At 39.8% G+C, this 15,697-nt stretch overlaps 1 protein-coding gene across 2 annotated transcripts in view; it reads left to right on the forward strand.

The window, feature by feature from the left end:
• arhgef40 (Rho guanine nucleotide exchange factor (GEF) 40) overlaps positions 1–15,697 on the forward strand; it is a 55,893-nt gene that overhangs the window by 20,721 nt on the left and 19,475 nt on the right. For both annotated transcript variants that reach the window (XM_084712408.1, XM_084712409.1), the window contains 13 exons: positions 674–862; positions 1,913–2,027; positions 3,755–3,848; positions 3,977–4,063; positions 5,549–5,665; positions 6,422–6,520; positions 6,704–6,855; positions 8,364–8,502; positions 9,637–9,756; positions 10,965–11,156; positions 11,901–12,425; positions 13,958–14,334; positions 15,300–15,549. In XM_084712408.1, the coding sequence (XP_084568534.1) occupies positions 674–862; positions 1,913–2,027; positions 3,755–3,848; positions 3,977–4,063; positions 5,549–5,665; positions 6,422–6,520; positions 6,704–6,855; positions 8,364–8,502; positions 9,637–9,756; positions 10,965–11,156; positions 11,901–12,425; positions 13,958–14,334; positions 15,300–15,549 (2,456 nt within the window). The remainder of the gene's footprint in view (positions 1–673; positions 863–1,912; positions 2,028–3,754; positions 3,849–3,976; positions 4,064–5,548; positions 5,666–6,421; positions 6,521–6,703; positions 6,856–8,363; positions 8,503–9,636; positions 9,757–10,964; positions 11,157–11,900; positions 12,426–13,957; positions 14,335–15,299; positions 15,550–15,697) is intronic.

The following is a 15,697-nucleotide window of genomic DNA, read 5'->3' on the forward strand; positions in this document are numbered from 1 at the left end:
TAAAATTAAGTAGAGCTCTGTCGCACAATTATAAATAAATAAATACATACAGTACCAATAAAAAGTTTGGACACAAAATGTTTTTTTTTCATTTTCTAAGAAATAGTTCAGATTATATCAACAGTATACAAAACCTTCCAGGCAAAATCTGGCAACATTGAAGAAAATACTTTTTCATGCTTGTAGGTCAACAGGTATGTAGGAGAAGACCGTGGGGCAACAATAATAAGAAAAGAAACTCACACACTGTCCTCTGCACTTGCAATCAAAGATTTGATAACAACAGTGTTATTGCTTTGACTGCAAATGCAGAAGACAGTCTTTTTGCGTTTTGAGAATCTAAAAAATCTTGTTTTCACATGTTTAGTTGACTACATAATTATTTTTAATCCCCTATTTCATAGTCTTGATGTCTCCAGTATAAATATATAATGTCCAAAATTATAAGAAAAAAAGTGAATGAGAAGATGTATCCAAGTCCTTGACTGGTACTGTAAATAAATAAAAATAATAAATAAAGTTAAGTCATTCAAACCAAAATTAAATAGAGTTTAATCAATATGGAGATGCTTGCTTGCTTGCACAGGGACTGCTGCTCTGTTTTCCTTAACAAAATGTTGCATTGTGTAATACCTAATAGAATATTTTTCATTACCTTTGTTTCTCTCAACAGAGACAGAAGCCGAATCTTTGCCTGTCTGCAATGGCCAATCAGGCACATCCTTATTTAACCACTCTAATGAGGAGGCAGAGTCAGGAGAGACGTGTCCTGACCAAATAAATGGTGTTGCATCTAAAGAGCCTCCCCTGCTGAGGGAACTGGACACAGAGCTTCTCCAGTCAGGGAAGCTAAAGTTGACAGGCAAGTTTCTTTCAGGCCTCCTACATATTTGTTATGATAGTTAGTACTCTGCTCAAAAGTTTACTACTCTGACAGCCTTTGCAGTTACTCTTAAACATATGTGATTTTGTTGTTGTCTTTATTGTTGTTCTTTTATAATTTTGTGCCAAAACTCGCACCTCTTATTTTCAAAGTCATAAGCTGGTCACATCTGAACACACACACGGTACACAAACTGTAAAATTCAATGTGTTTTGCACTCTCCATGTAGGAGAATATCTCCGTAGATAAAGCACATAAATGCATTATAAGTAGTAGAAATCCAGTAGTTCTTCATGGTTACGGTGCAAATAGGAACTGCTAATAGTTAATTAGTTACAGTTTTCACTGTGCAAATTTGACAAACACACACCCACAAATAGGCCTGCCAGCAAAGATCACACAGTAGAAGAGGCTACTGCACAACAACAGAGCTACTTTTAGCTAAGCTGGCGATGTTATAAAGTTCCTCATAAAACAGCATAAAAATCAGTTACTGGCGTGGCCAGTTACTGACTGCTACTCTTGTTATTTTTTTGGCTGCAAATTAGGCTTAATCTCTTGACTGTCCTTCATTATTACAACATTAGTTCAACATTGACACAGCAGCATGTTAGCACCACAGTCATCAGGTTAACCTGCAAAATAAACAGTAAAAACTTTCAGCTTTCAAATTTGAATTCAGGTCGCAGACAGCCGGTGTCATCCGTCATTGAGCTTGAACCATTATCGGCCTGCCCTCAGTCTGGAGTGAAATACCGACATACGTTGTCATCGAAGATCAATTTTATTTACTCAGCTCCTCTTTCCTCTGAGGCTGATGTAACAATTTGTGCAGGTTTCTAATGTCTCTTAAAGCAGTATTGGAAATGAAGCTTCAAAACTTTGAACATGATTATCTCAAACTAAAGTGGAAGACCCTGAAAAGCTTGCAGTATATAAAAACAAGTAAACCAGTGTAACAGGCTGATTGTAGTGTAAGCATGTCAGAACTTTCTGTTTGCTTCATTACTCAATATTTAATGCTTACAGGTACAGTAGACAGGTTGGGACGTGCTCTGATTGTCACAGAGACCGACGCACCAGAGGACGGTTTCTGTGAGGAGGAGATGGCCCGGGTCCTGGCCTGCTACCACAGAATCACTCGGTAAGACTACAGTCTTCTACTGCCATCAGAAAACAGGGACAGACATGTTTCAGTGTTTCAGACATCACCTCACAGTAAGTTTCTATATATCCCCAGCAAATTAAGGCTTGTAAATTGAGCAGAACACACACTGCACATTATCCCCTGTCATCCATGAAATGTTGTCCTGTTGTCTCTGATTCACCCTCTGCTCAAGCTCTGTGTCCCCACTATCAAAAAAAGCCTATGTCTGCACTTATAAATCTTAAAATCTATGATTAAGCTCATTCTGTCATGTTTATATTTGGTCTTGTTCCATTTGTCGCTTGTTACACTGCTCATTTATAAACCTGTTTAGCCAAAAGTGCTTTATAATTATATTTGACTTGACTTGCTTTTTGCTGACTTTGCCAAATATAGCAAAAGGTGGGGCTAAGAAAACGGAGTATGTGCCAGAAAGCTGAGAAAACCATAACAAGCTGATTCAAAGCCAATTTACCAGACATCTTTGAGTTTGCCAGTTTACCTGGCACAATCACAGCAACTCTGAGCAAAAGTTCCTCGAGAGGTTTGGGGAAAAGTTACATGAAGTTTAATGACCTTTCCTAAGTCCCTCCCCTTTACACCTTGTGGTCCAATAACAGTTGAGCAAGCTTGATACTCGGCAGAACATTCAACTTTCCTGTTTCCTGTACATCAACTGTTTCTCTTCCCAGGATGGTAAAGTCAATACTCACACTACTCTGACTCTGATTGGCTAGTACTTGTTGCCTCTGTTGGTTTGGGTCGTTTTGGTTTGGTAGGTTCAGGCATGATGCTTGATTATAATGAGCAGGGTTAGGGTAAGAATATCAGGCTAAGCCAATCAGTGACAGGCTAGGTCAGAGGCAGAATAGGTCACCCCTTCACCACATTGGTTCCTGTACTTAGATATACTATGCACTTGGCTCATCTGTGTTGAAAAGAAAACCAAATGTCAAAAATTGAAAGATGCTGCTGTGGAACCTGTTAAAGCAACACATAGTCACATCTTAAGATAGCTAATGTTTAATGTAGATTAGCTGGCTAGTTAGCTAGTTAGTAAAAAGGGGCGGGACTTTCGGAAGGGTCAATTACCAAGGTCACAGGGTTACCAAGCCTTTGCATTTTTAGGCGCTGTCTTTATTGAAAATTCCTACCAAAGCGAAGGCCTGAATGCTTTGGTTTTTTTAACCTCCAAACTATTTCGCCTTTTATCAGCAACGGCTTTGGTGCATTTTTTTTATTATTTATATAAAGTGCACACACTTTTTGTGCAGGCACAAAATTGCTAAGTTTTCCCATAGCACACCTATAATGTAATGCTAACATGTAATTTATTTATTTTACGTACATATAAATGGCAAAAAGTTGCAGTCTTTTCAATAGCTTCCATATCATGTGACTCCAAATCAATACTGAATTGTATTACTATACTGGACAAAGAGGACACACCACGATTTATTGGATTTTAGTGTTTTTTTCTTTTTGTTTTACATTAATATATTTATGTTACTCATGGTATTATTGTTATGTTATTTCAATACCAGGCTTGGACCAGTTTTGTTTAGAAAAAAAGTCAAGGAAAACCCTGAATTGGTTTAAGTTAGTGGCATAATTTATTTTTCAATGTGCAGGCATCTCAGTTTACAATAAAACTCTTCTTTTCTAATGACTGTTCCTGTTTTAACCCCACTCCATGTTCGGCTCTCTCCATCCATCCTCATCAGGCCTGCAGCCAAAGAAAAAGGTCTCACGATGTTAATGGACAGCAGACGCGCTCCACCCTCCACTCTCTGCCTCTCTGCACTTAAATCCTTCCAGGTGAGACAGAAAAACAAAAGTTGTTTAGCCAAACGTGCTAAATACTTGCTTGTGTGCCCTCATTTGCCTGCAGATGTGATTAAGTAGCTCAAGCACATGTTTTTGTGTGTGTTTTTTGTGTTTTCCAGGTGTTGGTTCCTGGCGGTCTTGGATCTGTTCTGGTTTTGGTGGAGGAGCAGCAGGAGTCTCCCTCTCATACTCTGGAGGGAGCTGAGGTGAGTTCATACAAATCACGTTTACAATTTATGATCCAGCACACACACAACATGGCGTTGTTCATGTCCTTGTTTTGAAGCGACTGTTAACATTTCTTAGTGAAAGTCAATCACATGACTACAAAGAAACACAAAAGTACTGCAAAGTGACACAAAATGACTAAAAGGAGACGCAAAAATACCACAGAGACACAGAACATCTTTGAGAAGAAGCAAAAGCAGCACAAAGAGACACAAAACACCTATGAGGAAACACAAAAGTAGCACAGACAGACATAAAAGTACTACAAAGAGACACAAAAATACCACTAATTGACACACAACAATTCTGAGGAGACACAAAAGCACTGCAAACAGACACAAAATGACTGAGACGACACAAAAGTACTACAACAGACACAAAATGACCACAAGAAGACACAAAAAGAAGATGACAGACAAAAGTACTGCAAGGGCACACAAAAGTACCACAAAGAGAGACAGAGGTACTACAAAGAGAGACAAAAGTACTGCAAATGAACACAAAACTGAATGACTATGAAGAGACACAAAAGAACCGCAAAGAGAACAGAAGTGCCACAAAGTGACACAAAATGACTACAAGGAGACACTAAAGTCCCACCAAGAGACACTGTGTCGCTCTCATTCTGCATGCGGTGCTACAAAGGAGGGGTGGGGGTTCTTTTACAAGTCTGAGCGCAGGAACCTTTTGTCTCATAGCGCGTCCACGTCTAAATGTTAAAACACAAGCAGAACACCCACATGGAACTTGTCCAAATGGAAGTTCCTGAACCTCCATTATCATAACAGCAGCAATAATTGCTCATATATGAAATGCAAAATATTCCAGAGGAAATAACATTTCATAAACCGCACTTTGTGTCTGCTCCTTGCTCAAATTGGATGAATGTCAGCTGCTCTTAGCTGCAGCTCACATTCATGTTGTGTTTGAATCTAAATAAAGCTTATTTCCATACATTTGGCACATCTAGAGTTTGCAAATAACTTCCACTTTACCGGTAATTTACCTCATTTCTTTGCATTGATTGGCAGAGGCTTTTCTTCCACATGCCCGTGAGAAATCGTCTCTTGTCATGTGGTTCGTATTTCAACCTGGCAGTGTTAAAGCATTGCGTGTTAAAGGGAAATCCCGCCCAAAAGTTGTAAACACTGTTAGAAAAAACAGCTGTTGGAACTGCACCATGAATTCCTCTATACATTTTTTTTATGTTTGTTGTAATTGTTTTCATTCCTGCTGATGAATTAACAGAGAGGGTGAAAGTGTAATAGTGTAACGTGTTTGCTTTCTCAGCTCTGTCTTGTTAAGAAAGCTGAAAAAGAGAAATGTGTCAGACCCTCATAATCAAGAGGAAGTCTTTAACGAGACATGGACAGGAGTTTATGTGCTCAGGATCTCTGCTGTTTGTTGTCTTTTCGTTTCATTTCCTGCAGTTTTTAAAAAAAATCCTTTCCCCATCTGTACAGATCCACACAGTGCGAGGAACAGTGGTCCTTCAGCAGTATGTCGACAAGCAGCAGCTGCCCAAAGAGATGGACGGAGACTTCACGCACTGTCACTCAGACTGGCTGGTCTTCAGACTAGTGAGAATCTTTATTTAAATAAAAATAATAAATTTTCCTCTCCTTTGTTCTTACCCATTTTTCCTGGTAGATCCATCAAGCTGAGGTGCCTGGAACTACTGACCTGAGCGGGCAATAGATTCACAGCTTGATTCCACAGTGAATTTTCAAAATAAAAGACCCTGTGCAGTCTCTTGATCGTAAAAACTGATATAAAAGTAACTATGTAACTACGTAGTCCATTTACCCATGGAAGAGCAGAAAAGGAAGGAAAAATGATCAAATCAACATAGGCAGGCACTTCTTATGGGTAGCATTTAAGACAAATGATATCTATGCTTTTGCAAAATTATTCTCATTTATTTTATTATATATAAATTACATTTAATCTATCAGTCTCGGTTTCGAGAGGATGCTGTCTGGGAAGATCATTTTTCCGTGGTGGTCGATGATTTGAAAAATTTGTGACGAACTGGGTGTTGAGGATAAATCAAGGAAAGACGGCCTAAGGGGAAGCCTTGAGGGCTCTTAATGGCTTTTCCCCGGACAGTTTATGTTGCTTTATCCAAACAGATTGAAACGTTTTCCTGTCCTCTGCACTTTCTCTGACCTCTCTCATGGACTGAAGAAAACAGAGAAGAAAGAAGGGATTTCATGCAGTTTTATGCACTAACCTGTTTGCTTTACTTATTGTTTGTTTTTTTTTGAGTTACTTTGATGGAATAATGAAAATGTGACTGATTCCACTCTTACTTTTTTCCTCTTCTCTCCCTTTAGAGCCTGGAGAGTCTGACAGAGCGCTGTGAGAGCGCCCTCTCACTCTTAGGAGAAGCACTGCAGTCTATGGATACTGAGCCAATGCCAGACAACATCAAGGTACAGATGACATTATTGTTAATGTGTGTAGTGATCAAGGTTACTTTAAAGATATATTCCAATACAATTACTTATTACCTCTTAAAAAATGTAGTAAGTAACCTAATCCAAGTATCACAGTATTAAAGTAAACTAGTACTTAGCTAAGTAACGTTATGCTATTCACGCTTTGTTCTTCTTCAGGCTGTTCCTCTGAGCATCGACAAACACAGGCAGCTCATGGTGAGCGTCCTGGCTGACCAACGGTTAACTGAACTGCAGCAAAGGGGCGGGGCCTGGCTTGCAGGACTGACCAATAGCGCATCTGGACTGGCGCAGAAATCACCAGACTGCAGGTACCAGAAGCCTAATTTTTATACTGTCCTGTCCTCAAAAACAATCTTTCCCCTTGCCAAAACTTTATTAAATTAAGGAAAGCCTTTTTTTCCACCTGTAAATTATAGAATAGAAACCAATTCAGATCAGATTTAAAAAAAAATAGATCACCAGATTTATTTCTTACTTTCCTCTCAGGGCTTCCATAAAAATAGACAAGAAGAAAACAAGAAACTTCTTTTCATTATAACGAAAAGAAGTGAAAGAAATTGTATAATAATATTCAGTACATGGACTTGTTATATTAAAAGACCAATTTAGAGGTCTACTCTCATTATTTACATTAACCATGTGTGCATCTGCATATACTTGAATGATAATAGGCTTCCTCTTGTTATGATGCTAATGAGACTGCATACAGCCAGCCTATTGAAGTAGGACTATTTTAAATATGAAGACATCATGAGAAGCACAACAAGTCTAATTGGGCAAATACTCAGACATGCTGAAACCACCTTACACAAGGAGCTCGGTCCCAAGGGGCAGAAAAAGGGATCTGCGTGTCCTTTTTTACTTGCCAGTTCTCGTACTTGATTGAGGGATTTTTTTTTTTGTCAAGATGAGTTATAGGTTAAAAATACTCCTCATCATGAAAACAAAGTTGTTTGTTTGCAGCCAACATATGAGAAGCAGCTGAAGGAGAAAAGGAATGTGAAGTTAAGATCAGACGGAGGACAGAGCGATGCAGCTTGTTTGTTTGTGCCCGACTGCAGCTTAAAGATGATCTAAAGACTGCTGTATTTGTAGCTGTTCTTCTTATCTGGTAATGAGTTTTGGCTCACATTCTGTACAAAATGAGGCCAAATACAAGTATAGGCTGATTGCTGATTTGATTCCTTTTTTGCCTGACAGTTGGCCTGCAAGGGTTTGTGTTTTTCATAATTGCATCATTTCTGCAAGCCAAAATGTGTGATTTTTGGCCATGCTTAGTCCTTATTTTCGTTAGAATTAAGAAAAAAATAAAATAAATTCCCCTTTCCGTTTATCAGTGATAGCCTGTCCATTTTGGACTTTTGTTCATACTCTAAACTTCCAGCCAGACCTGAAAGCTCCATGGCGTTTCATTGTTTGTTAGCCAGCTAAAAAGTTAGCAGCACATTTTATTGTTTGCCTGGCTAGCTACAAAATTAACACAATGCTACACTGTTTGCTATCTAGCTGAAAAGTAAGCAAAACACACATTGCTAGATAGTTAAAAAGTTAACAGAATGCTACATTGTTTGCTAAAAAGTTAAAAAAAATGTTAAATTGTTTGCTTGTTAGCTGAAAAGTTGCTCGACAGTTCAGGCTTGCGCAAGGCTTTGTGTTTTTCATAATTACATAATTTACATGAGCCAAAATGTGTGTTTTTTGGCCATGACAAGTGCTCACACTATTGTAGAAATTAAATTAGAATGCAAATAACTTCTCAGTCCTTTCCAACCGTGATTGCCTGGTCATTATGGACTTTTTTTTTTTGTCCCTTCAGGGCTGCTCTCACTGCGACCTCTAAGCTCTACGACAGCGTGGATGACGCCCTCCATCGGCTTGTCCGAGTGTCCAACCAGAGAGGTAGTGACCTGGAGGCTCTGGGACGACTAGCAGGTCTGGTGGACAAACTGGAAAAGGTGTGTGAGGAATCCTGAATTTCATGAACAAATTATTTATAGGATAATAGATGAAAGATTCACTACCTGTTTCCTAGTTAATCATGTCAATTTCTGTATAATTAAAGCCAGAGATAAGCTCAGTGCTGTTTATATACTGGCTGTCATTATCATCTACCATTTAATCTGAGTTTTAAGCAACTTCATGAACTGGGTTGCACCAACAAATATTAATTTAATGTAGTTCTAATCAGAGTATGGATATGCTTGCTTACTCAAGTTAAAAAGAATCAAGTGCTTTGTGTCGTAGCTAGGTAAAGAGTTAACAAAGCATTTCATCGTTTCCGAGCCAACAAAAAAGTTTACAAAATATTACATTGTTTGCTAGGCAGGTAAAAAGTTAACCAAATGTTTCATTGGTTTCTAGCTAGCTAAAAAGTGAGGTATCCAAGTTACCCTACTAATGAAGCTCTTGTTGGCTGATTTCATGGAGAAATTCGGCCAAATAATTGAAAAGTAAAAACTGAAAAATAGCATAGTAATGATGACCAATAATTTCCTTTAAGAACTGCAGTTTAAAGTTTTGGTGGAACAGAATTGAATTTAATCCAGGTTTAGAGTAAAATAAACTGATATTTGAAGAGGGGTTTTAATTCAGTCTTTCTTAATTTTAAGCTAGTTTAAAAGTTTGGTTCAACTTATTTTAAAAGTAAACCATGATTTTTTGGGGTTTAACTCTTAGCCTAATCCTTGTTGGTGCAACCCAGCCTCTGTGTCCAGCATTTCACTCCACCCGTTCTCATTCCTCTCCACAGTCCTCAACAGGGATTGGATGGAAACTCCCTGTTTCGCTGGTGTTTAGTAATTGCCATGTGAACTGAACATGTGTTTTCTCTCGCTCAACTCCCTTGTGTTGCTCACACACAGCACAACAAAACAGACACTAGAGTTTCCAACACAATACAGTATGCTGGATATAAAAAACATACAGTATACAGATGACCATCTTCCTTATATTTCTTTCCGCTTTATGAGAATTTCTCCACTTCTCTGTCGGGTTTCACTTCCCTCATCTTCTCTCTTTGTCTCCCATGCACAGTAAATGTCTTGTGTCCTCCTTTCACCCCTCTCTCCCCTCTCTGTCTCGTCCCCCAGTGTGATAAGGAGATTGAGCAAGTCCAGTCACAGCTGGAAGACTACAAAGACCCTCCTCTGTCCCTCAGCAGACTCTCGCTCAAACAGCAGAAATTCAAGACATTCAGGGAAACAGCTAATGTGAGTGTTTGGCATATTGCTCTTTTTTTCGGTTCAAACAGCAAAATATGGGCATAATTTTAATATTGGCTCACAATTACAGCATAATTCTTATGATCAAAGCCAGTTTCTGTAGAGTCTAAAGATTCCTCACTTTGGCGCCATTCGGTGGTCGTATCAAGAATGACATGTAAACACTTGAGATGTGCCAGTTTTTACCAGGATTATTTCATTTTTCTACAAACAAAAAACATTTTTTGACATGGTTTAGACTTGTATTCAAGTACAATCAGAGGATTTTGCATAACTAATCAATGCATCAATGTCAGTGCGTCAATTACCTATATTCCAACGCTCACTTATCGCTCTCAAATGTGTTAGTGCCACACCCCTAACCCCGAAGCTACACATGTTACTCTGAATTACTCACTGAAAGACTTTAGGAGTCATTAACTCATATTGTAAAATGTAACAGGTGTGTTTTGAGCACACTTTACTGTTAAGTGGATTTTTTGTCTGATTCCATTGGATACAAGCTAATGTGGAAGTTCGGTTTGTTTATTGCAGAGTTTCTGCAGGTTTCAACAATTTAAGTGGTGGGAACTATTTCCATATTCATGAATCCACAAATACTAATTGAAGGCAAAGTGTAGAGCTACATGTAAGCTACTTTAATAAGTTTATTAGTAATTTATTACTTCTTGCAGAGCATGTTATATTGTTTAAAGCATGACTGGAGGTGGATTTTACATAGATCTGGGTAATATAGCTGAAAAAAATTGTGAATGAAACTTTTGTGAAGTTTCATATTGGTTGATATCAATAATTACTGATCATGTGGGTCCTGACTGGTAAAATGTTGTGTACTCTAAAGGGTGGGAGTGGCTAAGATGATAAAATAAGTTTGTTGTATTATTTTTTATACCTCAGTCTTGATATTGCAACAATATTGTAGGGATGACTATTTCTGCTTTCATAAAATATTAAGATAATGATTTTTGATAAATAATCATTAGTATTGTGGGTATGATTAAGTAGGTAAAAGTAAATAATAGAAAAGTTAGGACAGTCTGGTAGGTTCAGAACTTTTTAAGTATCTGTGGAAACCCTGTTATTCCAGAGAAAGGCAGTTCCCATTATTCCATTCAGACTTTCCCAACCCTCTTCAGTAAACACTTGAGGGTTTTTCCAGGCTAATGCCTCACAGTTGATCTCCCTGCATCCTTTAGGAGCTGCACAGTGAGACTCTGTCAGTGCTCAGTGATTTGGAGGGCTGGTGTGAGCTGGACTGGGCGGGCCTGAGCGACATCCAGATCCGACTTCCTCCGGTCAGGGAGAGGCTGAGAGACATGTCTCACTGTCTGTCTGACTGCTGGACCACCCTGGACAACACACAGAGGCTGCTGTCCACGCTGACCGAGGTAACGCGGCACAGGAGGACTAAGGTCATACTGGAAGCATGTTCAAATGTTTTAAATTATATTAATAGTAATGATAAAGTAGCAATGTTCACTGAATTTTATTATTTACAGTGGAAGGAGAGAAGCAACACCCATTAACTAAAAATAATTCATTCATTCAACCTTTACTTTAACTCAGAAATACACTGAAGTAGAGACCTCATTTACAATTTAGCCAAGTAAATCAATAAGATTAAAGCTCCTTGATATTCATGTATATAGGTAAAACTCTTGGAACATAAAAAGGTTCTCAGTAGAACCCCCTGACTGTGTTCAAGATAAAACCCTTGGATTATAAAAAGGTTCTCAGTAGAACCTCCTGACTGTTTCCTAGATAAAATATAAAAAGATTCTGTGTTCCAAATGAAATCCTTTGAATGGAACCCCCTGAGAGGGTTCTGGGTGGAACCATTGTACAATAGAACTGTAGAAGTGTATAACGTCTCATGGGGGCTCTGGTTGAAATCTTTCACAGATGGTTCTTGGTAGAACTGTCTGAAAGGGTTCATGAAACAAAAAAGGGTTCTCCTATGTGGACAAGACAAAGAACCTTTATGGTTCTAGTTAATGTATTTACTTCTAAGAGTGTACTCATGTTCACAGTGTTGATACTTTCCGCTCTTGGTTTTGATGACACATTTTAATGGTTTTGAATCTTTGTCAGGACAAACACTCGTCATCTTTTCTCTCCCGTCTCCTGTGCAGGCCACCCAGTGGTGCGACGCCGTCTCCTCAACCTCCTCCTCCCCTTCTTCCTCTTCTTCCACCTGCCCTCTTGCCTCCCTCCCACCCATCCCCCCATCCCGTTTCCAGGATGCCCGCTCCTTAGCCATAGAGCTGGGCGGCGGGGCGCTCTTGGATCTCTGGACACAGACGGTAGAGCGCTACCAGCGGACCGTAGCGCAGGTTAAACCCCGGTTCCTCCAGTCTGACAGAACACAGAATCAGGGCCAGGGGAAGCCGAAGACACCCTCTGCCAGCAGCCTGTGGGACCTGATGGGTCCTGAGGGAGAGGGCGACTGGGGACTGGGAGCGGGTGGCGGAGAGAGTGGGCTGCAGTCGTGGGGATCGCTGGCGTCGCTGTTCAGACCACAGACCTGCTCCACACTGAAGATAGGAGAGGAGAGAGGGAATAAGAAAGACGGAGCAGGGGGAGGAGCTGGAGGAGGAGCAGGTGGAGCTGGAGGAGGGAAGTTCCTGCAGAACCTTCTGAATCCTGCAAAGAAGAGCGTGAGTATCTACTTTATTTTTCTTTATTTAATTTTAAAATCTGTCCATATTTTTTGTTTTTAAATTGCAGCAGATTTTGTGTCCTCAAAAAAGTCTTAATCGTATGAAGTTTTGAAAATTGCCTAAGTAAGATACTACCAAAACTACTGTTTTTTTTATACAGGCATTTTGTGATCTAAAATGGGAGAACCTCACACAAGTTACAACAGAAAATCTGGAAAATATTATTTCTCATAAAAGTCACCTCTAGAACATATAAAAAGAGATCTGAGTGATGACTCACAGGTGTTTCTTAACCTTGGCGCTGCTTTTTTGCTTAATAAAAGCTTAAAGCATCCATTGTCTGTAATCACTTATTCTGATGAGTTCAAATCCCCGAGCTGGCTAAAAAAAAAACGTAAGAAAAATGTTGCAAAAATGTCATGTTGACCCAGTTATGCATCTAGGGGTTAGGAATTTCCTTTTGCACATTTCACTGTACTGCATCCAGCTCCATGTCTCATATACAACACAGTCTCTGGTTGACTGTGAGCAGCACTGAACCCTTTGTGTTGACATCAGTTGGGAAATTGTGGCATTGCTGATTTCAGTATTTTTCAATATTTTCCCTACTTGGATCTTGCAGAATCTTTTTTAAACCCCCATGGGACAACTAAAGAAAGGGGTTTACACACCTTTTTTTGACATTGTTTTACAAGTCAACTTGTCTTCTGACAGGAGGGACAACAAAATCATCTCCGATGGGACTAGTTGACATCACACATTTTCTTTTAATATCTAAATGCAACTCACGTCTCCTTGCTTTTCCTGCATTACCATATCATTAACACAAAACAATTACAGAAACAAGCCAGAGATTTTGCTATACTTTATAAGCTTATTGTATTAAGCCATTGTGGGCAAAGCTCCATTTAAATGAAGAAGTATCTTAATTTGTCGGGTACTTAACGTCTTCAATTAGAAAAAAAAAAAAACAGACATTCCTTTCTGGTTATTTTATCTGTAAACAGTGTCACTGTTGAGTTTCCAGGAAGCTGGAACAACATACATGAATATCATATGTTATAAAATAACAATAATGTTGGGGGATTTATCCATACTGCGTATTTACAGTTACTGCTTTAAGTTAGCTAGTAAAGATAGTGTAGCATTTAGCCAGTTGCTAAAAAGACAGATATTTCCCTCATGGGTTGGTGGAGACTAAAACAGAGCTAAAAAAGAGATTGAATGTTGTAATTATTGAACTTACCAAGGTGGAAATATGTCAAAACATATGTGCCAAAAACTGCAGTTCCTCAAGTGACCACTAGAGACTGGACCCAAAAAGCCCAACTTTACAGCAGAAATATGTTTATAATTTTTACAGCCTGGTGCAAATATCATTTTTGGTTTCTATAGCTAATTTTATTGTGTTCACAGCTTATTTTATTGCCACATAATCAATAAATGAGGGTTTAACAAGTAAAATACCACAGTAGTTGTTTAAGCTTAATGCTCATACCATGTTTGTTACCATGTTTCTCACATTACAGCCCACGGACGGTCCGCTCCCTCCCAAGCCTCCCAGGAAACGCCACCCGAGCTTTGACCTCCAGGCCCTTCTGGCTCCCCGCCGAGGCGCAGCTACTCCCAAACCAGCTGAGTCCCCAGTGGGCGGGCAAAGCCGCAACTCTCCCATGTCCTGGCTGGGGCGACGGGCGTTAGCTGACCCAGTTATCACCACTAGCATGGCTGCAGCCATCCCTGGATGGGGCAGCGGCGGTGGAGGAGGAGGAGGAGTTTTAATTCGAGGGGTGGAAGTCAGTAGCAAGGAGGTGGTGGACCACACGGGGTCACCACGGCAACATGTGCTGCTAGGAAGGACTGAGAGGGAGACGGGGACAGATAGGGCCGGTTCAACTCCACAGAGGTGTGTTTGTGTCAATTTTTTGGCTTCTTTTCCTGCTTTCTTACAACCTTGAGTCCGAAAAAGTTGGGTTGTTGTGTAAAACAAATAAAAACAGAGTGCAGTGATTTGCAAATTCTACACAATAATATAATATTAATGTTCACACTGATTAACTTTGTTGTTTCTGAAAAGGTTTTCCAAAGTGTTCCTGAGCCTGTGTATTATTCTTTATTTAATTATGTGGGTTTTAATGCAGTTTTTAATGAAATGCTGCCTGAGGGGTCAAAGGTCACAGGCATTGAAGGTTTTTGACCTTGCCCCTTATGTGCATTATGGATTGTAGATGGTGGAATACTTTAATTCCTGCAGTTTTGTGTTGATAGACATTGTTGTTGAACTGTTGGCCTGTTTGCTCACACAGATTGATGCCCCTCTTGTCCCCCTCCCATCTTGTCTTTGTGCTGTTTTCATTTTAATGCATGTCAAAAAGGATTGGCAAATCATTGCATTCTGTTTTTATGTTTTACACCACGTCCCAACTTTTTCTGGAATTGAGGTTGTAATTTTTGCGCCCCCTTCTTCCCCCTTTTTTTTATTTCTATGAAACATTGTGTGTGTTTTTCTGCATGAGGACTTGTGTGTGAGAAAATAAGCAGGAGTTTGGTTGAGCGCTCCAAAACAAGACGAACGTTATAAATTACATTAAGAGCAGGCCAGGCTGAGATGAAAGGATGAAGTGATTCATCCTTTTTTGGAATAATTTAAGTACAACTGAAGTCTGTTTCAGAATGATGTTATCAGTCGGCATGCAATCTCAGATAATTTTATCATTACCAACTGTTTGATCTCTGTCCATTGCTCACTGCTATCTTCATTCCCACTTCATCTTCCCTCCCACTTCTCCTCTTTCTTCCATGTTTGTTTCTCAAATGTACTCATCCATTTTCTTGCTCGTCTCATCGTCTCCCCGTTCTTTCCCCGTGCAGTAAGCTGTACCTGCTCTGGTGTCGGATGCTGAGCTCAGAGAGGCAGTACGTGGCTGTCCTGAAGGGGGTAGAAGAGACGTACCTGCCCTTGCTGGAGCTGTCCGACACTCCGGCCTCCATCAGGGGGAAGGCAGACACCCTCTTCCCTAACTGGGCCAGCCTCAGCACTTTTCACTCACAGAACCTGCTCCCTGCCATGGAGGGCGCTCTCGTGCAGAGCTTGTTACAACAGGACTGCTTCAGCAAATATGTAAGTGCAGGAATTGTCAGTTGAAAATTTAGTACTATGTATAGATAGCTGTATGCTGGTTTAGCTCTCCTCTCTAGTTGCTGTTAAACTGCGTAATGGCGTCAGGGGAAACTTTGACAAAGATGCTGCAAACGACGAGCCAAATGAA

The sequence above is a fragment of the Lutjanus erythropterus genome, chromosome 23 (assembly GCF_056507025.1).
Source record: "Lutjanus erythropterus isolate fLutEry1 chromosome 23, fLutEry1.hap2, whole genome shotgun sequence".
Taxonomy (NCBI): Eukaryota; Metazoa; Chordata; class Actinopteri; order Lutjaniformes; family Lutjanidae; genus Lutjanus; species Lutjanus erythropterus.